The 21,444-nt window shown below is 36.0% G+C and overlaps 5 protein-coding genes across 8 annotated transcripts in view; 3 read left to right on the plus strand and 2 right to left on the minus strand.

The window, feature by feature from the left end:
- The window catches only part of LOC104742361, a gene marked incomplete in the record, with an annotated part of 1,552 nt that extends 432 nt beyond the window's left edge, over nucleotides 1-1,120 (plus strand). The window contains 3 exon segments of the mRNA XM_010463364.2: nucleotides 1-63; nucleotides 687-742; nucleotides 828-1,120. Coding sequence (XP_010461666.1) covers nucleotides 1-63; nucleotides 687-742; nucleotides 828-909 — 201 coding nt within the window.
- On the minus strand, nucleotides 1,209-5,800 carry LOC104742359 (UV-B-induced protein At3g17800, chloroplastic). 3 transcript variants are annotated; one of them, XM_010463361.1, is made up of 4 exons: nucleotides 5,535-5,800; nucleotides 5,048-5,355; nucleotides 4,422-4,948; nucleotides 1,209-1,679 (listed from the first exon to the last, which is right to left on the minus strand). In XM_010463361.1, the coding sequence occupies exons 1-4, from the start codon at nucleotides 5,667-5,669 to the stop codon at nucleotides 1,363-1,365; spliced, it is 1,287 nt and encodes a 428-aa protein (XP_010461663.1). In that variant the 5' UTR covers nucleotides 5,670-5,800; the 3' UTR covers nucleotides 1,209-1,362. The 3 variants fall into 3 exon arrangements, with proteins under 3 accessions (XP_010461663.1, XP_010461664.1, XP_010461662.1); XM_010463362.2 differs by lacking the exon at nucleotides 1,209-1,679 and adding an exon at nucleotides 3,069-3,879 and having other exon boundaries at nucleotides 4,753-4,948; XM_010463360.1 differs by lacking the exon at nucleotides 1,209-1,679 and having other exon boundaries at nucleotides 3,942-4,948.
- On the minus strand, nucleotides 2,129-2,848 carry LOC104742360 (UV-B-induced protein At3g17800, chloroplastic-like). The gene has a single exon (XM_010463363.2). The coding sequence runs from the start codon at nucleotides 2,820-2,822 to the stop codon at nucleotides 2,292-2,294; it is 531 nt and encodes a 176-aa protein (XP_010461665.1). The 5' UTR covers nucleotides 2,823-2,848; the 3' UTR covers nucleotides 2,129-2,291.
- Nucleotides 10,970-12,991, plus strand: LOC104742362. The gene is made up of 5 exons (XM_010463365.2): nucleotides 10,970-11,123; nucleotides 11,209-11,251; nucleotides 11,339-11,668; nucleotides 12,078-12,418; nucleotides 12,548-12,991. Exons 1-5 carry the CDS (start codon nucleotides 11,043-11,045, stop codon nucleotides 12,764-12,766), a joined length of 1,014 nt encoding a protein of 337 aa, XP_010461667.1. The 5' UTR covers nucleotides 10,970-11,042; the 3' UTR covers nucleotides 12,767-12,991.
- LOC104742363 (glutamine synthetase cytosolic isozyme 1-5-like) lies at nucleotides 13,406-15,963 on the plus strand. 2 transcript variants are annotated; one of them, XM_019235266.1, is made up of 10 exons: nucleotides 13,406-13,689; nucleotides 13,794-13,833; nucleotides 13,912-14,015; nucleotides 14,119-14,167; nucleotides 14,263-14,369; nucleotides 14,632-14,719; nucleotides 14,843-15,046; nucleotides 15,234-15,287; nucleotides 15,386-15,583; nucleotides 15,658-15,963. In XM_019235266.1, exons 5-10 carry the CDS (start codon nucleotides 14,266-14,268, stop codon nucleotides 15,802-15,804), a joined length of 795 nt encoding a protein of 264 aa, XP_019090811.1. In that variant the 5' UTR covers nucleotides 13,406-13,689; nucleotides 13,794-13,833; nucleotides 13,912-14,015; nucleotides 14,119-14,167; nucleotides 14,263-14,265; the 3' UTR covers nucleotides 15,805-15,963. The 2 variants fall into 2 exon arrangements, with proteins under 2 accessions (XP_019090811.1, XP_019090810.1); XM_019235265.1 differs by having other exon boundaries at nucleotides 13,912-14,167.

Raw genomic sequence — 21,444 nt, forward strand, 5'->3', positions numbered from 1 at the left:
CATAGACTTTCTTGTTCATCTGAGGTATGCACTGCTACGGAACGGGATCGCTCCGAGAAATCTGTAAGTCTCCATTCCAAATCCGTTGTTGTTGGCTTTATATATATAACCTTAGTCTTTTGATTGTTCTGTAGCTGAGTTCTATGTTTTATGAATCTTTTTTGATTAGTAAAAATTGTTAGGTTTGTGAGTTTCATCCTGACTAGTTTTGCTAGATCAATATTTGTAACTTAAACATCTGAGAATTGGCTTTCATTATTTAAGGATGTTGTATAAATTAGATTTTAGTGTATCAACGATTGAACAACTTAACATTATCTCACTTCCTTCCCAGTGTTAATTGCATCTTTTTTTTTTAACGTTTCGATCACCTATATCGGTGTACTGACTCATATCTTTGTAAATCATAGCTCTAGCTACTGTCAAATAGCAAAACATGAGTTTGTCTTTTTAGCATTATGGTTCTTCAGTTTATACAATGTTCTTGTGAATCTATTGGCAATTGATTCTTGGTGAAGCTTCCTCACCACTTAGTTGATTCTTGGTTCGCAGTTACTTTTGATCTGCAGTTGCAAGTTTGCCAGAATCTATTGCTCATATTGAAAATTGAACTCTCTGATAATTAGTTTCTTATCTTGCCCTGAAAATGTCTCAGCGTGCTTACTAATGATTTGTGTGTACTGCAGATCTACAAGGCTCAGAGGAATGTGGTTCTGTGCGCTGCAGGAATTCTTCTCTACTGGTAACTTCTTCATCAGCTATTAACTGTCTATACACACACACGAGGTTTTGCGTTACTCACTGGTATCTATTGTGTTCATTGACAGGTGCATTTACCGCATCTGCAAGTTCAACAAAGATCTGGAGCTCTTGGAGGCAGAGGCGAAGAAGAGATCCAAGGAAGAGTAATAATAATCTTCACGAGTATAGGGAGTTGGTTCCACAAAACCATTATATAAGTAAAGGTTTTCTTTTTTAATTGCAATTTTTACATTCAAATATTACTGAACCTGAACGAAACTATGAGTAGTATCGTGAATAGCCTTGCACACGATATGTATATCATCAGCGTCTATTTCTTTCTGCTTCTTTGATCTATATTTCAAGAACAGCCTTCATTTATCCTCGTGTCAAGAATTATCATGTACAACCGAACATATTGATCATGAACTTTGCAAAATGCTGTCAGGAACGGTAAATGAGAACAATAACACAAATTGATCGCGAATGTATCATTACCAATAAAATGGGTATTGATAAACTCAATTTCTACGGCAACAAATATTAGTTGGTCAGTTCACAGTTGCATATATTACAAAGAACAAATCCCCAAACTCTCTCAAAGAATGTGGCACATACGTTTCAGTTCAATACGAAGTGATACCTTGAATCTACATGACTCTCCACGTCCCAGAGGAAAGATCCAAAGGTCACAGCCTCCAACACAAGCCTCCTCAATCCCTTGAAGCTGATCTTGATATGCTCATCCTTGGACGAATCAATTGTGCCTTGTGGCGTTATCAATATCTCTGGCCTCCCAAACAATGCTTCTGTATGCTTCTCAATTATCCCAACCGCTTCTCTTGATCTTATCGTCGCATACCTTTGGAGGGTTTCTCCGTCAAAGGACATAACATATGTCTTCAAACGGGATTGATTCATTTCGCTGCTAAAGCCACCACTCGCATTGATCCCTCNCTATACACACACACGAGGTTTTGCGTTACTCACTGGTATCTATTGTGTTCATTGACAGGTGCATTTACCGCATCTGCAAGTTCAACAAAGATCTGGAGCTCTTGGAGGCAGAGGCGAAGAAGAGATCCAAGGAAGAGTAATAATAATCTTCACGAGTATAGGGAGTTGGTTCCACAAAACCATTATATAAGTAAAGGTTTTCTTTTTTAATTGCAATTTTTACATTCAAATATTACTGAACCTGAACGAAACTATGAGTAGTATCGTGAATAGCCTTGCACACGATATGTATATCATCAGCGTCTATTTCTTTCTGCTTCTTTGATCTATATTTCAAGAACAGCCTTCATTTATCCTCGTGTCAAGAATTATCATGTACAACCGAACATATTGATCATGAACTTTGCAAAATGCTGTCAGGAACGGTAAATGAGAACAATAACACAAATTGATCGCGAATGTATCATTACCAATAAAATGGGTATTGATAAACTCAATTTCTACGGCAACAAATATTAGTTGGTCAGTTCACAGTTGCATATATTACAAAGAACAAATCCCCAAACTCTCTCAAAGAATGTGGCACATACGTTTCAGTTCAATACGAAGTGATACCTTGAATCTACATGACTCTCCACGTCCCAGAGGAAAGATCCAAAGGTCACAGCCTCCAACACAAGCCTCCTCAATCCCTTGAAGCTGATCTTGATATGCTCATCCTTGGACGAATCAATTGTGCCTTGTGGCGTTATCAATATCTCTGGCCTCCCAAACAATGCTTCTGTATGCTTCTCAATTATCCCAACCGCTTCTCTTGATCTTATCGTCGCATACCTTTGGAGGGTTTCTCCGTCAAAGGACATAACATATGTCTTCAAACGGGATTGATTCATTTCGCTGCTAAAGCCACCACTCGCATTGATCCCTCCCACAAATGAACCAACCTCTTGGTTTGAGGATACAGCCTGATAGGTTTCTTCTGCTTCTTCATAGAAGCTTCTCTCTGTTTCTCGGCCTGCTTGCTCAATGCTAGTCTCACCTTCATACGAACCACCTGGAAGAATCCTCATCGTCTTCTCGAGCTGAAACCTTTGGTCAATCCGCTTCAGGAAATACCCATACATCACTGAAGCAGCATAAACCTGTCNAATTGCAATTTTTACATTCAAATATTACTGAACCTGAACGAAACTATGAGTAGTATCGTGAATAGCCTTGCACACGATATGTATATCATCAGCGTCTATTTCTTTCTGCTTCTTTGATCTATATTTCAAGAACAGCCTTCATTTATCCTCGTGTCAAGAATTATCATGTACAACCGAACATATTGATCATGAACTTTGCAAAATGCTGTCAGGAACGGTAAATGAGAACAATAACACAAATTGATCGCGAATGTATCATTACCAATAAAATGGGTATTGATAAACTCAATTTCTACGGCAACAAATATTAGTTGGTCAGTTCACAGTTGCATATATTACAAAGAACAAATCCCCAAACTCTCTCAAAGAATGTGGCACATACGTTTCAGTTCAATACGAAGTGATACCTTGAATCTACATGACTCTCCACGTCCCAGAGGAAAGATCCAAAGGTCACAGCCTCCAACACAAGCCTCCTCAATCCCTTGAAGCTGATCTTGATATGCTCATCCTTGGACGAATCAATTGTGCCTTGTGGCGTTATCAATATCTCTGGCCTCCCAAACAATGCTTCTGTATGCTTCTCAATTATCCCAACCGCTTCTCTTGATCTTATTGTAGCATACCTTTGGAGGGTTTCTCCGTCAAAGGACATAACATATGTCTTCAACCGGGATTGATTCATTTCGCTGCTAAAGCCACCACTCGCATTGATCCCTCCCACAAATGAACCAACCTCTTGGTTTGAGGATACAGCCTGATAGGTTTCTTCTGCTTCTTCATAGAAGCTTCTCTCTGTTTCTCGGCCTGCTTGCTCAATGCTAGTCTCACCTTCATATGAGCCACCTGGAAGAATCCTCATCGTCTTCTCGAGCTGAAACCTTTGGTCAATCCGCTTCAGGAAATACCCATACATCACTGAAGCAGCATAAACCTGTCCAACTCCAAGTTTGCTAATCTGCGCAACCGCTGTCAGATCATCAGTGCGGTTTTTAAGGATGATGGAAAGATGATTCTGAATCATCTCATAAACCTCAGGGGAGTNACCGAACATATTGATCATGAACTTTGCAAAATGCTGTCAGGAACGGTAAATGAGAACAATAACACAAATTGATCGCGAATGTATCATTACCAATAAAATGGGTATTGATAAACTCAATTTCTACGGCAACAAATATTAGTTGGTCAGTTCACAGTTGCATATATTACAAAGAACAAATCCCCAAACTCTCTCAAAGAATGTGGCACATACGTTTCAGTTCAATACGAAGTGATACCTTGAATCTACATGACTCTCCACGTCCCAGAGGAAAGATCCAAAGGTCACAGCCTCCAACACAAGCCTCCTCAATCCCTTGAAGCTGATCTTGATATGCTCATCCTTGGACGAATCAATTGTGCCTTGTGGCGTTATCAATATCTCTGGCCTCCCAAACAATGCTTCTGTATGCTTCTCAATTATCCCAACCGCTTCTCTTGATCTTATCGTCGCATACCTTTGGAGGGTTTCTCCGTCAAAGGACATAACATATGTCTTCAAACGGGATTGATTCATTTCGCTGCTAAAGCCACCACTCGCATTGATCCCTCCCACAAATGAACCAACCTCTTGGTTTGAGGATACAGCCTGATAGGTTTCTTCTGCTTCTTCATAGAAGCTTCTCTCTGTTTCTCGGCCTGCTTGCTCAATGCTAGTCTCACCTTCATACGAGCCACCTGGAAGAATCCTCATCGTCTTCTCGAGCTGAAACCTTTGGTCAATCCGCTTCAGGAAATACCCATACATCACTGAAGCAGCATAAACCTGTCCAACTCCAAGTTTGCTAATCTGCGCAACCGCTGTCAGATCATCAGTGCGGTTTTTAAGGATGATGGAAAGATGATTCTGAATCATCTCATAAACCTCAGGGGAGTGAAGTCTCTCAAGTTCCCCATCTAGAGTCGGCCAAGTATCAACTCGACCAGAAGGATCAGCAGATGATGAGGTTATGGATGGTACAAGTGAAACATTAGCGTCCATGAACTTCTGAACCACTAGAGCATATAAAATCTCTTCCAAAGCCCTTTTCCTCTCTTTCTCCTTAATTTCAGCAATCCTCCTAAACACCCCCACCCAAGAAACAAATCTAATTCAAAATCCAAAACCTAAAAGTAGCAGTAGAAATGTTAATTAAAAATATCGTCATGTAGTGACAAACCTGTAGAGAACAATGTCAGTTCCAGGTACAGAGGAATCATCATCCCTGATCTGTTCCTCAGCGTCTCGATCGATTTGGAGCTGTTCAAGTTGCTGTTCAACAGCAGCTGGAACAAGATGAGGATGGCTCACTAGTATCTGTGACAGAAACTGCCCAACAGGAGACTTCAACTGAAGTGGCGCGATTGAATCTGTAGAAGCATCACCACCAGAAGCTGAAGCTGAAGCTTTAACCACAAAACTCCTCCGAGAGTTAACATAACTTGTTCGGCTTTGCAACGGTCTCGAGAATTTAAGAGAAGAGTTGCTCTGCATGAATAATAATCAAAGCCAATTATTACATATATGAGACATTGTCACAAAGAACCCAAAAGTTCCGATTTTTTCGACACAGAATCAAAAATCACAAACAAACATGAAAAAGCTAAACCAAATTGATTCTCTGGGTTTGAGAGAATCAAAAGCAGTATAAAGAAGAAGTCACATACTCTGAGACGAAATTGAGGTCCGGAGCCGACGAATCGCATGAAGCCAGGACAGTTGGGTGTTAAAACTACCGACCTTTCGGACGATTGACGTAGTAAGACGGAAGATTGAACCAAATTCGGTGCCACGGCGTCCATGATTACCCTCGCAGAGAAGCAAAGATCGGAGAGAAAGGACGAAGAGAAACCTAGAAAGAAAGAATGTTTGAGAAAAGTTGTCGAAACTGGTGACAAAGACCGGTTAGTGGATGGTTTAGGCTTCTTATCTCTTCCAACTTTTTATACCACTCACGATTTTTTTTTGGATAATCAAGCCAATAACAAATATTTGTAAAAACAAATTACAATTATTGTTACAATAATAATCAAGCCAATTTTTTTTTTAATTAAAAAAATATTTGTAATTTTTTTAAAAAATTAACGAAATAAAACATACGATGCAAATGGTTGCACTAAATTAATAAGTTGAAAGAGTTGAAAAAAAATATTCAACTCACTTTTTACCATTTGAGATGAATAAGTTGAAAGAGTTGAACAAATTTGTTCAGCCTCTTCAACTTAAAAACTTGGAAAACTGAACAAATTACAAAGAAAAAATGTTCAACCCATTCATCCACTATTTTGCAGATAAAAAGTTGAATGATGTTCAACTCTTTTTTTTTTTTTTTTCAACTTAAATTTTTCCAAACGTTCAATCTTATACAACCATTTGCATCCATAGTATATTGGTCCGATTGATATAGATATTGTTTTTGCAAGATTATCACTTTTAGAAAGAAGAAAATGAAGCTGATTTTTATAAAAATTTGGACATTTCTCATACCAAAATATTTTTTTTTCCTCAAAATACTATTGTTAGTTTTCTTTCTCAAAATACAAGTAAATATTATTTTACAAAATACCAAAAAGCTGAAACTAAATTTTAAACATTCAAAACTAACTCATAAAAACTAAACTTTAAACTCAAAATAACTCAACAAAAACCCAAAATTTTAAACTATAAACTGTTAAAAATCATTTTTATTGGCTTTGATTGGTGAACACAATTAAAGTTGCACCACTTGTACATGTTTGATTTTTTACTAATCACAAAAGCGTTACTAAAATTTTTATTAAAAAATTTACTCTCAATTTTTTGGTACAACTTTCATATACATCTTTACTTTTCTGTACATCTTTGGGTACGTTGACCCATTGCTTGTGGTAATTTTGGATTAAAAAAATTGACGGGATATTTTTGGAAAACGATTTATTGTAATAATTTATGGTATTTCTCTATAAACAATTTGTATAATTTATTTGTTGATAATACACTAGATAAGGTCCGCGTTATTACGCGAGTAAAAATTAGAAAAAAATATTGAGAATAATTAAGTAATAATATACTTGTTTTTAGATTTTATCTTATAATATTTTAATATTGAATATGAACCTCTCATATTTCATTTGAATACTCTCAGTTTATTATATAAGAGTTTTAAGGCTTTTTTGCTCTATTTTATAATATTTTGATTTTCTCAACCTTCTATATACAATTTTTATTAGTATAACAATTTATGACTTTATGAACTATGCAATATATTTTTCTATTGATTGAAGTTTTATAAATAACATAATATTTATTATTTATTAATCTTTGTGCTTTTATCCAAAAACTCTTATAGCACAAGAAGTATCATTTAAATATGTATACGATCATAATAAACCAAATTTTAAGTTTAATTACACATTTCATATTAATGCATAGAACTAAATATTTTTATCAAACACAATTAATACATCATATCAAATCTACATTTTAGTAAGAATTGAAAATACATATAAAAACGAAATATAATTCGCAGAAAAACTAGTTCGATTCTCAATTAATCAAAGAAAATTAAAACCCAATTTACCTTAAGGAACATTCGATGCCCATCGTGTAATCGATCAAACGTTCCGCCGAGAACGATAGAACCGAACGAATTCACCGGAGACAACTTCGACTCTTCCGCAGTCGCCATATTTTCTCCTTTGCAAAAAAATCAGGCGGTTGAAAAATGAAAAATCTCAGTTGAAAAAATGAAACAAAGTCTCGGTTGAAAAAAAAAATCTTTCCAATCCGCGAAAGACACGTCACACAAGATCAAGCCCAACAACAGTTCTTGATTAAGATCAATGAGCCTGATTTTAAGTGCACTATTCCATTATTTTCATTTTTAATAGACCTAAAAACACACACAGTGGGAAGTTGGGTCACATAGTAAGTTAGTAACTCAAAATATTTCCTAAGGCCCATTAATTAAGTGGCCGACTAACACTTCAGAAAACATATATAGCCCAGCAAAATAATTAGGGTTTTTGGCGTCTCGCTCATCTAAGAGTTTGTCAAGAAAATATCGTCGTCTCCATCTGATTTTCGTGCAGCGTTTTTGACTTCTTTTTTTTTCTTATAAAGTATTTCAGTTTAACAATCGTCTTAAGCCCATTTGTCATCTGTGATTTTGTAATTTCTGAGGTAAACGTATAGGTTGGTTTTGAGTTCGTCTTTGTTTGTTTTTTTTTTTTTAAATTAAAAAAACGGTGGCGATGATGAAAAAAAGGCCGGACTTACAGCTGCTACGAGCACCCTGAAAAAAAGTGTGGTGGGTAGTAGAATGATGCTAAAGTTTCCAAAGGTTATAAGCTGAGCCTCCTTTTTTCCCCAAAATCCTCAACCCAATCTTCACTGTTTTGCCAAAGCTAAAAACGCTTCTGTTACCAAACTAAATAGTATAAAATTGTAAACACCATTAAACATCACGAGACTTTAATTTCCTTACAAATTTATGGTTTTTTTATGAAATAATTATTGAAATTGATTTTGTCCAGAGATTTGTTGACCAAAAAAACAATTTGTTTACATAAATAAACAGAAACTAGATTTGGATTTGGATCCATGCTCTAACAAGGTTTGAAATACATTTCATTATTTTAAAATACATGTAATTTATGTAAATAATTTTTATGTTAAATATCACTCATGTAATTTAAATCTATTATGTATGTTTTATTGGAGTTATTAGTTTGAGATTTGAATAGAGTTTTAAAGATTTTAAATGTTATGAATAATTTGTTGTTATTAGATGTAAGATTTTGTTAAATTATGTTAAAGTTTAGTGTTATTAGTTTGTAATTTGTAAAAAGTCATTTAAAATCTTAACAAATCTAAATTATTAGATTCAGATTTTTATAAAGTCATTAAAATTTTGTGTTATTCAATTAAAACAAATGAATCTATGATTGTTAATGAGTTCAATTATTATGTTATTGCTTTATGATTTTAGACACTTTTTTTACAAAATAAATTCATGAAAAATATCATAAAAATACAAGAATTGTTTGGAGGACTTTACAAGATTTTAAAAAACTAATCAACAAAACTCTCTAGCAACCTTTAACAATCTTTTACTTATTCACTTTTAATGATTTTGTTGAACTCTTTAAAATTCTTCATCAATCTCAAACCAATACCATCCCCTTATATTGTTAATTTTAACTCATGGTAGAGTATATAAAATTATGAGAAATACTTAGGTTCACTCTAATCACCTTATTTGTAAACCCAAACCGATACATCATCTTCTTGTTCACTTCTTCTTTTTCAACCAATCAGATTTTTCTCTACATTATCTTGTTTAAAAAAATAAATCAAAATTAAATTAAAAAGCAATACATATTAAAGAAACAAATTCTGTATAAATTTTTTAAGGAAAGTGAAATATTGGCTTGGTTTGGATTTTACAATTAGAATGAAATGATGTATCGGTTTGGGTTTACAAATAAGGTGATTAGAGTTTAGATATTTTATAATTCAAACAGAATTATATGTCGGTTTGGGTTTACAAATGAAGTGGTTAGGGTTTAGATTTTACAATTAAAACAAAATTATATGTCGGTTTGGGTTTACAAATGAGATAGTTAGGGTTTAGATTTTATAAGTAGAACGAAATTATATGTCGGTTTGGGTTTACAAATGAGATGGTTAGGGTTTAGATTTTTCAATTAGAAGGAAATTATATATCGGTTTGGGTTTATAAATGAGATGGTTATGGTTTAGATTTTACAATTAGAATAAAATTATATATCGGTTTGGGTTTATAAATAAACGGTTTAAATTTTTAATTTTATAATAATGTATACAAATTTTGTTTTCTTATTTTATAAGAAGGTGAATAAATAGGTTATTAAATGTATTATGAGATGTCATATTCTCATTGGCTAAAATAAGGAGAAGTGAACAAATGAGTTCACCTTAGGAGTGAATCCAAGAATTGTTCTAAAATTATTAACCCTTGATAGAATGTGTCTAGCAGGTTCCATGGTAGAGAATATAAAAATTTAATCCGTACTAGAGTATATAAATATTAAATTTAAAATATAAATAACAAAATTTCAATCCGTGCTCTAGCACAGGTCCTAGTTTTTATTGAACGTTATGATTTATTAATAAAATCTGTAGAAAATAAATTTGTAATATTGTGTTTAAAAATCTTTAGAAACACTTTATATAGGACTAAAATCTTCTGAAAATACAGTTTGGAATATCAATGATTTTATTTGTTACCATTAATAAATTAATTATCAATTTGGAATATTTCTAATTAAGGTTGCACCCAATATTTAGGTGTAACCGATTAATATATGAATTAATCTATAACATATTTATAACCTATTTGTAACCATTTAAATTAATATATGAATATATGACCTATTTGTATTAATCTATAACATATTTGTATCTATGATTAATATATGAATTAATATATAACCTATTTGTAACCATTTGTAACTAATTATTAAAAATATAAAGTCTACAAAAACTATGTTGTGTACTTTTCTTTTTAATTGTTACAATTAATATATTAATTCTCAATTTGAAATATTCCTAATTAAGGTTGCACCCAATATTTAAGTGTAACCGATTAATATATAAATTAATCTATAACATATTTATAACTTATTTGTAAATATTTGTAATCATTTATTAAAAATATAAAATCTACAAAAACTATAAAAATATAAAGTCTACAAAAACTATATTGTGTACTTCCCTTTTTAATTGTTACCATTAATATATCAATTACCAATTTGCAATATTCCTAATTAAAGTTGCATCTAATATTTAGATGTAACCGATTAGTATATAAATTAATATATAACTTATTTGTAACTATTTATTAAAAATATAAATTTATAAAAACTATGTTGTGTACTTTCTTTTTATTAAAAAAGGGATTTGATCAAAAATCAAAACTATTGTTTATATAAAATGTTTATAGCTGTGTATACAAAATAAACAGTGAAAAAGAACCAGCGAAAAAGAAAATTGAATAAAAATTCGAATAAGTTATAATAATATTTAAATTTGAGTGAGTAAAAAAAGAGAACTGAAAGTGAAGAGATATATTTGTTGGTGGGCAGGTTTTTTAAGAGTGGGTTTAAGCAGCTGTTGACAAGAAGAAGAAAGAACACAAAAACCCTAACGAAAAAATGGAATCGAAAGCTATTTGCTTAGGGTTTCTTCCTCCAAGACTTGACTTTTCATCTCCACATTTACTCTCTAATCCTTTTGTAAGTCAAATTTTGCATTTTTCAATTTCATTTCTCCTAAAACCTTATCCTAAAATTTGTCAATTTCTCTTCATTTCTCTACTAGGGTTTATCCACATTTGCAAAGCGTCAAAGACTTGATTCCAGACGTAAGTATCTATCTATCTAAACAAACCGACTTTTGATTCACCCAACATGTAGCAAAAAGACTGATCCTTTTGTCTTTGTTGATTCAGAAACCCTTGTTTGGAACAGACCGCAATTGAGCCGAGGTCGTGTACTGTTGTGTTCTTCTAATGCTGAATCAAGGCCTGAAAAGAAGCAATTCGAAAAGAGTAACTATGCTCGAGCTGAGCTGTTCCGTGGGAAATCAGGTTCTGTTTCTTTCAACGGCCTAACCCATCAGCTGGTTGAAGAAAGCAAGCTTGTTTCAGCTCCGTTCCAAGAAGAGAAAGGTTCTTTCTTGTGGCTTTTGGCTCCTGTTGTCTTGATTGCTTCATTGATTCTTCCACAGTTCTTTCTTACTGGTGCCATCGAAGCTACTTTCAAAAACGACACTGTTGCTGGTAAGTTAATATTTCGCTCTGACTGCTTTTATGCTCTGTTGTTTTAAATTTATCAATCATCTTTCAAGTGTTAACTTTTTATGCATCCTTAGGGACAAATAGAGTAGGTTCTATCTTAATGGTGTTACATCTGCTAACCGGTCATGTCTTAGTGTAGGCTTCTCTTAAATTTTATCTGTTTTGATAGGTTTTGAATTTGTATTCTGATGTGCACTAATAGAATCCTTTTGTTGATCTTGTATTGTCCATTACAATGAAAAAGACATGACCAAACCTTAAGAAAGAACCATAAGTATCCAGGAGTTTCATTTAAGAGGCATCCCTTATGATCTGGCTCTCGTTTATTATGTGATACTCATTTTGATGCGCTCTTTTATCAGGTTAGTAAAATTGTACTTTTTTGTTGCAGAAATTGTTACTTCGTTTTGCTTGGAGACGGTGTTTTATGCTGGTCTTGCAATATTCCTGTCTGTGACTGACCGAGTGCAGAGGCCGTACTTAGACTTCAGCTCCAAGAGATGGGGTCTGATCACTGGACTGAGGGGATACCTTACGTCTGCATTCCTCACGATGGGTTTAAAAGTTGTAGTTCCTGTATTTGCTGTATATATGACTTGGCCAACTCTCGGAACAGATGCGTTGATCGCAGTGCTTCCTTTCTTAGTTGGCTGTGCTGTTCAACGAGGTTTTGAGGCTCGGCTTGAAAGACGTGGCTCATCATGTTGGCCCATTGTTCCAATAGTCTTTGAGGTAAACTTATACACTGATGTGGAACATTTTTGTCTTGTGTGAGAAACCCTTTTAGGCAATTAACAACAAGCATTGGACCATGATGTGATTAGTCTTGTTTTGAGTAACTATGGTTGTATGTAATGGCAGGTGTATAGGCTGTATCAGGTGACAAGAGCAGCGACTTTTGTTCAAAGGCTGATGTTTATGATGAAAGATGCGGCAACTACTCCAGAAATTACAGAGCGAGGAGTTGCGCTCGTTGGTTTGGTTGTGACTTTGCAATTTCTAGCTGTTATGTGTCTCTGGTCGTTTATCACTTTTCTTATGCGCCTCTTTCCTTCTAGACCTGTAGGTGAAAACTATTAAATCTCAGTGTTTAGTGATTGTTAGATGTGTAGCCAAATCCCATCTGTTTTGTTTTGTTTCTGTGTTCACTTCAGGAATAATGGGTTGTATTAAGTCTTTTGAGAGTAAGTTGATCTTGAGATATGTAATTGGCTGGAAATGTTGTAGAACAGTAGTACTAAGCTTCAAGACTTGACGACATCTTATTGGGGACTTTATGTGACCCTTATCAAAAGTTCCAATGTCTCTCTGTCTCTTACTATATGTTGTCTTCCTACAGCTCTCCAGTATTCGTTAAGTTCATTCTCAATCAAAGGCAAAAACGTTTTTGTTTTGATCCACAATTTTTGAAATTACTGCAGGTGATATCGTATGCTCAGCTAAATAGATTGGTTGACAGACTGTAATCAGATATATATATATATACTCATAGAGAAATCCTAACTACTACTAGTGAGTTTGTCTGATCTTAAATGTTCAAAACATAAAGTACCCTGACACATCTTTTAGGTTCTTCTCAGCTTTTTTAGAATCTTTTGTATATGCACAAAAGTGAAATCGTAAGCTTATCCACGTGGAAGATGTGCGCCTCTGATAGGTGTCTTTTTACACTGACGTGTCTGTATTGTTTCATTAATGAATCTGTTAGTGTTACACCATTTGAGAAACTCTCTCAAATGAAATGGTTCAAAGCTTTGTAATGTTGTTATTAACTAATCAACGATAATTGTTTAGAAAACAATAAAATAGGATCTCAAGAGAATTAGCCGCTTCTCTGTGATAAATACTGCAAAGTGAAAGTGAGGCAGATAAAACCAATCTGATCACACTGGTTTAATCTTCTTCTTCTTCATATTTTAGACCACAGAGATGATGTCTCCACTATCAGATCTCCTAAACCTCGATCTCACTGACACCAAGAAGATCATCGCTGAATACATATGGTACGATCTTGATTTTTACACATTAATGATCTTGCATGTCTCTGTTCACGACATAAAACATTTGTTTAGTTTTCTCATATTACTCTGTTTTATCTTGAGAACAGGATCGGTGGGTCTGGCATGGACATTAGAAGCAAAGCCAGGGTATTCATATATATATATTTACACAGTCTCTCTCTAATTTGTATAACAAAAAAAAAAAAAATGTTATATTGTTAACAGACATTACCAGGACCAGTAAGTGATCCATCAAAGCTTCCAAAATGGAACTACGACGGATCAAGCACCGACCAAGCTGCTGGAGATGACAGTTAAGTCATTCTATAGTAAATCTTCTCCATCCCCTCCTATACACATAATTTTAGTAATACTTTTTAAAAAAATTTGATTGAAAAGAGTTTTGTTTTTGGAATGAATGCAAAAAAAAAGTCCTCAGGCAATATACAAAGATCCATTCAGGAAAGGGAACCACATTCTGGTAAGCTCATCTAAATTTTTTAGTACAAGAATTATCCTATTTTCTTGATTAGTGATTCTTATAAATCTATGTTTAATTATGAATATATAAATCAGGTGATGTGTGATGCCTACACACCAGCCGGAAATCCAATTCCGACCAACAATAGGAACAAAGCCGTCAAAATCTTCGATCATCCCAATGTGAAGGCTGAAGAGCCTTGGTAAGCTAAATTATACATAGCCTATAGAATAAAAAAAACTCAATTGAACTATGACTAAATTTGGTTTGGATCGGTTTGGTTTGAGAATTGTTTATAAACTACATATTTCTCTCTAAACCAATTTGGTTAATTTCAGTTCGTTATGACTAAATTTGGGTTAAGTTTAACTTGTATAGTTGGGTGTAAAAGTTCTGATACCGAGCGATTTAGGAATAGATTTCAGTTTAAACTTTGTTTGAAATTTTGCTGTATAATTGGTTAGGTTTGGGATAGAGCAAGAATACACATTACTTAAGAAAGACGTGAAGTGGCCATTAGGATGGCCTCTTGGTGGCTTTCCTGGTCCTCAGGTACACACTTATGAGTAATTAAAGTCTCCATAAAAAATGCATACACTAACTGTTATATCAAGAACAAGTTTCTTATAGCGAATATGGCTTCTTCTTTTTTTTTTTGTGTGTTTGAACAAACAGGGACCGTACTATTGTGCAGTTGGTGCAGACAAAGCCTTTGGTCGTGACATTGTTGATGCTCACTATAAAGCTTGTCTTTACGCCGGTTTAAGTATCGGTGGAGCCAATGCTGAAGTCATGCCTGGACAGTGGGAGTTTCAAATCAGCCCTACAGTTGGTGTCGGTGCAGGTGATCAGTTATGGGTTGCTCGTTACATTCTTGAGGTAAGAAACCGCTACAACTTATCTTTGTTCTTATTAAGTTTCATGGGCTTTCAAATCAAAAATGAATTTGAAACGAGTGGAATTGACCTATATCTCTTGTAAATCACTCTAGGTCTTATCTCATTTCTGATGCACTAAACTTTGGTTTCTTGTATTCTAATACGAATCATTGTGTTTTCCTGGGCAGAGGATTACTGAGATATCCGATGTGATTGTCTCATACGATCCAAAACCAATAGAGGTATGTGATGATCATCAAGACTTTGTTTTGTTTCTATTTTAGAACCGAGTTTTCTTGACTGTCAAGTTTGTTGAGGTTGTTTTTTTTATGGTGGTTAGGGTGATTGGAATGGAGCAGCGGCTCATACGAACTTCAGTACAAAATCGATGAGGAAAGATGGAGGACTTGATTTGATTAAGGAAGCAATAAAGAAGCTTGAAGTGAAACACAAACAACACATTGCGGCTTATGGTGAAGGCAACGAGAGGCGTCTCACTGGGAAGCATGAAACCGCAGACATCAACAAATTCTCTTGGGTACGTAGGAGATCAAATCATATAGTTATATTTTGGTTCATAATCTCTATGTAACTTTAACCTTTTGCGTGTAGGGAGTGGCGGATCGTGGAGCATCGGTGAGAGTAGGAAGAGATACAGAGAGAGAAGGAAAAGGGTATTTTGAAGATAGAAGGCCTTCTTCTAATATGGATCCTTACCTTGTAATCTCAATGATTGCTGAAACCACTATCCTCGGCTAAGTTTTTTTATGATTGCTGAAACCACTATCCTCGGCTAAGTTTTTTTGGTTCTTTGTATCTTCTTCGGGGTTTAGTTTTGAGACATTTCTTGCCAATAAGTCATAGAATGTTCTGTGGTTTCTATTGTTTAATCCGGTTATGGTTCATTTAAAGCCAAAACTCTTCGTTGAACTCAGAATAATTCGTAACCGCCATCCCCGAACTAAGTTTTTTTTGTTTCATCTGAAGCCCTACAGTGATGTTACTTTGGATACTTCATTCATAAAGTAGAAATATGAGATTTGACCCAAAAAAAAAAGAAGGTAGAAATATGAGAATGAAAATCAGCGAGGAAACTCAAATCAAAACCGAATTGAAAGCCATATCGAACACTTTAACTCTTAAAACTAGTATTTGCAAAATTTTCCAGGTGATAGTTTTTACAAAATAATTGTGGTTCACGTGCTTTTGATTCTGACGATAGGTACCAAATCTATGATTTAAAATTTATCTAATGACCACCGTTATATTCTAAAGTTGTTTATATTTTCACAACTGACTATGTAACCTTCCTTGAAAAGGGATCTCTTAAAAGTGTTCAAGAAACCAAAAACGTTGAATTATTGAGAGTGATGCTTGCAAGGCATCAACCATTCAGGTTAGGCTTTCTTTGATCATTTTTCATACTTGCTAAATTTATAATATAGCGTCAAGTGAACCTTTTTTTTTTTGTAGTTGCGGATAGCTACCCCAAATCTCACTAATCTGTGTGCCACTTTGGGAAAAACAATGATCTGTGCCACTTTGTAATCTGAGTGCCACGAGCATAGGCTAGAATGCCATTTTGGGAAAAACAATAATCTGTATGCCACTTTGTAATCTAAATGCCACCAATAAATGTGATATCTTCAAATTACCCTTAATGAAATTATTGACGAATTGGTACAACTAAAAAAAGAATTGAACAACTAGTACAATAGTTTAACTGAGTGATATTCGACGAATAATACAACTAGTATAACTAAGATGTAATAGGACAAATAGTACAAATGATACAATCGAAAGTTATATAACACTTGGTACAACTAGTATAACTGAGAGATAATAGAACAACTAGTACAAAAGGTATAATAACTAAGAAATAATAGTGTAAGATTTAGATTCTATAAAGGAGTGTAATCGAAAGTGTATGAAATAAGAAGAAGAGAGTTTGCGGTTTGAGTTTATGAGAGAGAGTAGAGAGTAACAAGAGTATAGAAGAAGAGTTCAACTTCTTGATTAATTTAATTCATGGGTACAATCCTAATATAGACACTAAAGCTAGAGAATATTCTATACAAGATGCTACACGATTTTCATGATGAGAGTGACATCTTAGACTCCTTAACACAACATGTGACTAACGGTTGACTTGTGCTTCCCACTTGCTTCAAGTCGCCAACGGTAACATAGGAAGGATCTAGATACTTTGGTTGAGCTTCACATGAGGCTTGTAAAGCTTTGAATGGGCTTCTCCACAAGGTTGTACGGACGGCCCGGCTGGAGTCGTACGGACGGTGGTTGTACGGACAAGGGTGATCATGATCCCAATTTATACTCTCCCTCAAGCTTAGTCATTGGACCCCATGACAAAAGCTTGAACCATTGATCACCTACCTCATTAAAAAAAACCTTCGTATAGAAAACCACTTGGGAAAACTATACTTAAGGGAAAAAGAGTGTAGGCTCTCATGGTTTGGTGAGGTCCATGAGTCCAAGCTTTGAGTGTATGTATTCACACACTTGTGGGCTAGCTGCTTTGGTGAATACATCGGCCAATTGCTCGGAGCTCTCGGTGTGACACGGGATAGTGACTCCTAGTTGAATTTGCTCTCGAACCTTGTGACAATCGACTTCAATATGTTTTGTTCTCTCGTGGAACACCGAGTTGGTTGCAATATGGATGGCTGCTTCATTATCACAATGCATAGTGATAGGCTTGGTAATTTCAACTCCAAGGTCTTTAAGTAGATTCTTGAGCCACATCAACTCGGTAGTAAGCTTACGCATTACCTTATACTCCGACTCAGCGCTAGATAGGGATTCTGCTTCTTGCTCTTCCATGTTACAAGGTTGCCTCCTAGGATGGTACATTAGCCGGTTGTTGATCGACGGTCGTCTCGGTCTCCTGCATAATCCGCATCACAATAGCCTACAAGCTCTGTGTTGTTGTTGCATCCCATCCAAATACCCTGGCCCGGTGATCCTTTGATATACTTGAGAATCCGGTTGACTATGTTCTAGTGGTGGATCTTCGGAGCTTGCATGTGCTGACTGGACTGGTTCACAGCAAAAAAAATATCCGGTCTAGTGATAGTTAAGTAAATGAGCTTACCAACCAATCTTCTATATTGAGCTACATTCTCAAATGGTTGGTCTTCTAGCTCCCCCTCACAACACACTTTGTAGTTCTCATCCAGCGGTGTACTAACCGGTCTTGATCCAAGCTTCCCTACTTCATTTAAGAGGTTAATAGCATATTTTCTTTGAGATAGAAATAATCCCTCTTCCGAGCGACACACTTCTATCCCTAAGAAGTATTTTAACTCACCAAGGTCCTTAATATCAAAAACTGACTTCAAAAATGTCTTAGTTTCTTGAATACCTACCAAGTCATTCCCTGATATGATGATGTCATCAACATATACAAAAATAACTATGATACCTTTGGTGCTAGGATAGGTGAACAGGGTATGGTCAGGCACGGATCTCCTGAAGCCCCGATTGATCAAGGTCGAACTTAGCTTGTGGTACCATGCCCTTGGTGATTGTTTTAGTCCATATATTGCTTTGTTGAGCTTAAGCACCTTGCCCGGACCGATCGTGTCTTCTAGGCCAGGTGGTGGTCTCGTGTAGACTTCATACTCCAATTCGCCTTGTAGAAACGCATTTTTAACGTCCATCTGCCACAATTCCCATTTCAAGTTGACTGCCAACGATAGAACCACACGAACCGTATGTAGTTTAGCCACCAGAGCAAACGTATCCCTATAATCCTCCCCGTACGTTTGCGTGAAGCCTCTTGCCACCAGTCGTGCTTTGTGGCGTTCAATCTCCCCGTCACTTTGATACATGATTGTAAATATCCATTTGGACATAACGGCCTTCTTCCCTTTAGGTAGATCAGCCTCGTCCCATGTGTGATTTGTCTCCATGGCCGTTCTTTCGTCTTGGACTGCATCACACCACACCTTATGATCTTTGGCTTCTTCATATGTTTGTGGTATCGAATGACTATCAACTTGAGTGAGAAAGGCTTGATGTTCCACAGGTAAATGAGCAAGTGTGCATACAACTTGGATCGAATGTGCTACCGCTGCATTGTTATAGTACACGCGAGTGTTCTTCCAGTTTGATGGGTGAAACTTGAGACGCTGGCTACGCCGTAGTGGTATAACACCCTCATGATCATCTTCTTTATCTCCAGCTTCTGTTGGTGTGCGTTCTTCCTCATAATGAACCTCAGTTGCATCTTCATTGACATGGGTTGTGTCTATCTGGTTAGGATCTGGTTCAGCGGCAGTTGGTTGACTTGATTCAGCCTCCTCATGTGAATGAGGCTCTCCTGAAGAGTTTGGCCCAACTGGATTTTGATTGGCCCGATCGTTGTCAACACTTAGCCGTTCAAGGATGATCCGGAGGTTCCTTGTCCGATCGGATGCGGAAGTGGGTAGGTCTTTGATCCCTTCCCAATTTTTCTTGTCATAATAGCCTTGATGTTCAACAAATTTAACATCTCGAGAAACCAGGACACGTCTAGACTCAGGTTCATAGCATTTGTAGCCTTTTTGGGTTGTGGAATAGCCAAGAAACATGCTTTTGGTACTTTTGGCATCGAGTTTGTCTCGTAATTCACCTTGTTTTAAGACAAAACAAGTACACCCAAACACACGTAAGTGATCAAAGGTGGGTTTTTCTTTATTGAGTACCTCAAATGGAGAGACATCATGTAGGATCTTTGTGGGAATCGGGTTGATGAGATAGCATGCGGCAAGAACAGCGTCTCCCCAAAAACGTTTGGGTACATTGGTGTGGAACATCTTGGATCTTGCAACTTCCATGAGATGCCTATTCTTTCTCTCAGCAACACCATTTTGTTGTGGGGTGTAGGGGCAACTTGTTTGGTGAATTATGCCATGTTTGGTGAGATGTTGTTTGAATGCATGACTTGTGTACTCCCCACCATTATCTGCTCTCAAAATCTTAATCTTGGCATTATAATGGTTAGTCACATAATTTTGAAAATTAATAAAAGCTTCAAGAACTCTATCTTTAGATGGAAGCAAGGTTAGCCAAGTATACTTAGATTTTTCATCAATAAAAGTGACAAAATATTTCTGATTGTCTCTAGATAAACATGGAGAGGTCCAAACATCAGAATGAACAAGATCAAAACAATTATCATAAATAGTCAATGACTTAGGAAAAACAGATTTGCAATGTTTACCAAGGATATAAACCTCACATTCATCATTTTTGAAAGAAATACTTGGGAAAATTAACTCTAAAGCACGAGAGTGAGGATATCCTAGTCTAGCATGCCAAATAACATTGTTTGCTTTAATAGAAATAGAACTAAAACAAGAAGCATTGGAAGAAGATAAATTCAAGTCTTCAAGCACATATAAGTCATCTCTAGAGGAGCCTTGGCCAAGTACTTTACTAGTCTCAATATCCTGAAAATACACATTGTTAGGACCAAATATAGCATAGCAATTTAAGTCAGTTGTAGCTCTCTTAATCGATAATAAGTTAGAGGTGAAACTTGGCATGTAAAATGCTTTAGATGTTTTATCAAATAGTTTTAAGTTACCAACTCCCTCAACTGGTATTTTCTCACCATTAGCTATAATCACATTTCCAATAGCCGGTTTAATTTCACTAATCAGTTTAGAATCGCTAATCATATGATGAGAAGCACCAGAATCTACTATGAGGGGTTTAGTTTGATTTAAGGCAAGATAGGAGTTACCAGAGGCTTCCTTGAGGGCTCTGATAAGAGCATCAAGGTCTGACTTCCTCACAAGGTCAGAAGTAGCTGCTAGGGCCATGCCTTGTCCTTCGGTGACTCGCTGATTAGGTTCAGTGATAGCAAGTTCCACGGTGGCTTGATGCGCTCTCGGCCCTCCACGGTTGTTCATGGGTCGGTTGACTTTAAGGTGTGGATGGAGTATCCAACACCGACTCTTGAAGTGACCAGGCTTCTTGCAATGGTCACACACCGGAGGATTCTTTTCATCGTGCTGATAGTAGCTCTTGTTTGCAGCCGCTACTTTAACCTTGTTAGCGGTTACAAGCTCCCTTTTGCTTCCAAACAGCCCCATGGAGCCATGCTCCTTTTGGACCTGGCTACACACCTCATCTAGGCTAGGAAGCTTATCCGACCTCAAGATATGTTTGATGAGATCATCATAAGAAGGATTCAGTGTGAGGAGTAGGCCGAACACCTTGTCTTGCTCTCGCCTCTCGTTCAGTATGGCCGGATTAAGTGTGGCCGGCCTAAGCATCTCAAGCTCAGCCCAAAGAGACCGAAACTTTCCAAGGTGTTTGGTGAACTCCATGTCTTCTTGGCTTAGGTTGTTAATGGCCCTCTTGATCTCAAATACTCAGTTTAAATTGGTG

This window comes from Camelina sativa, chromosome 14 (genome assembly GCF_000633955.1).
Source record: "Camelina sativa cultivar DH55 chromosome 14, Cs, whole genome shotgun sequence".
In the NCBI taxonomy this organism is placed as follows: domain Eukaryota; kingdom Viridiplantae; phylum Streptophyta; class Magnoliopsida; order Brassicales; family Brassicaceae; genus Camelina; species Camelina sativa.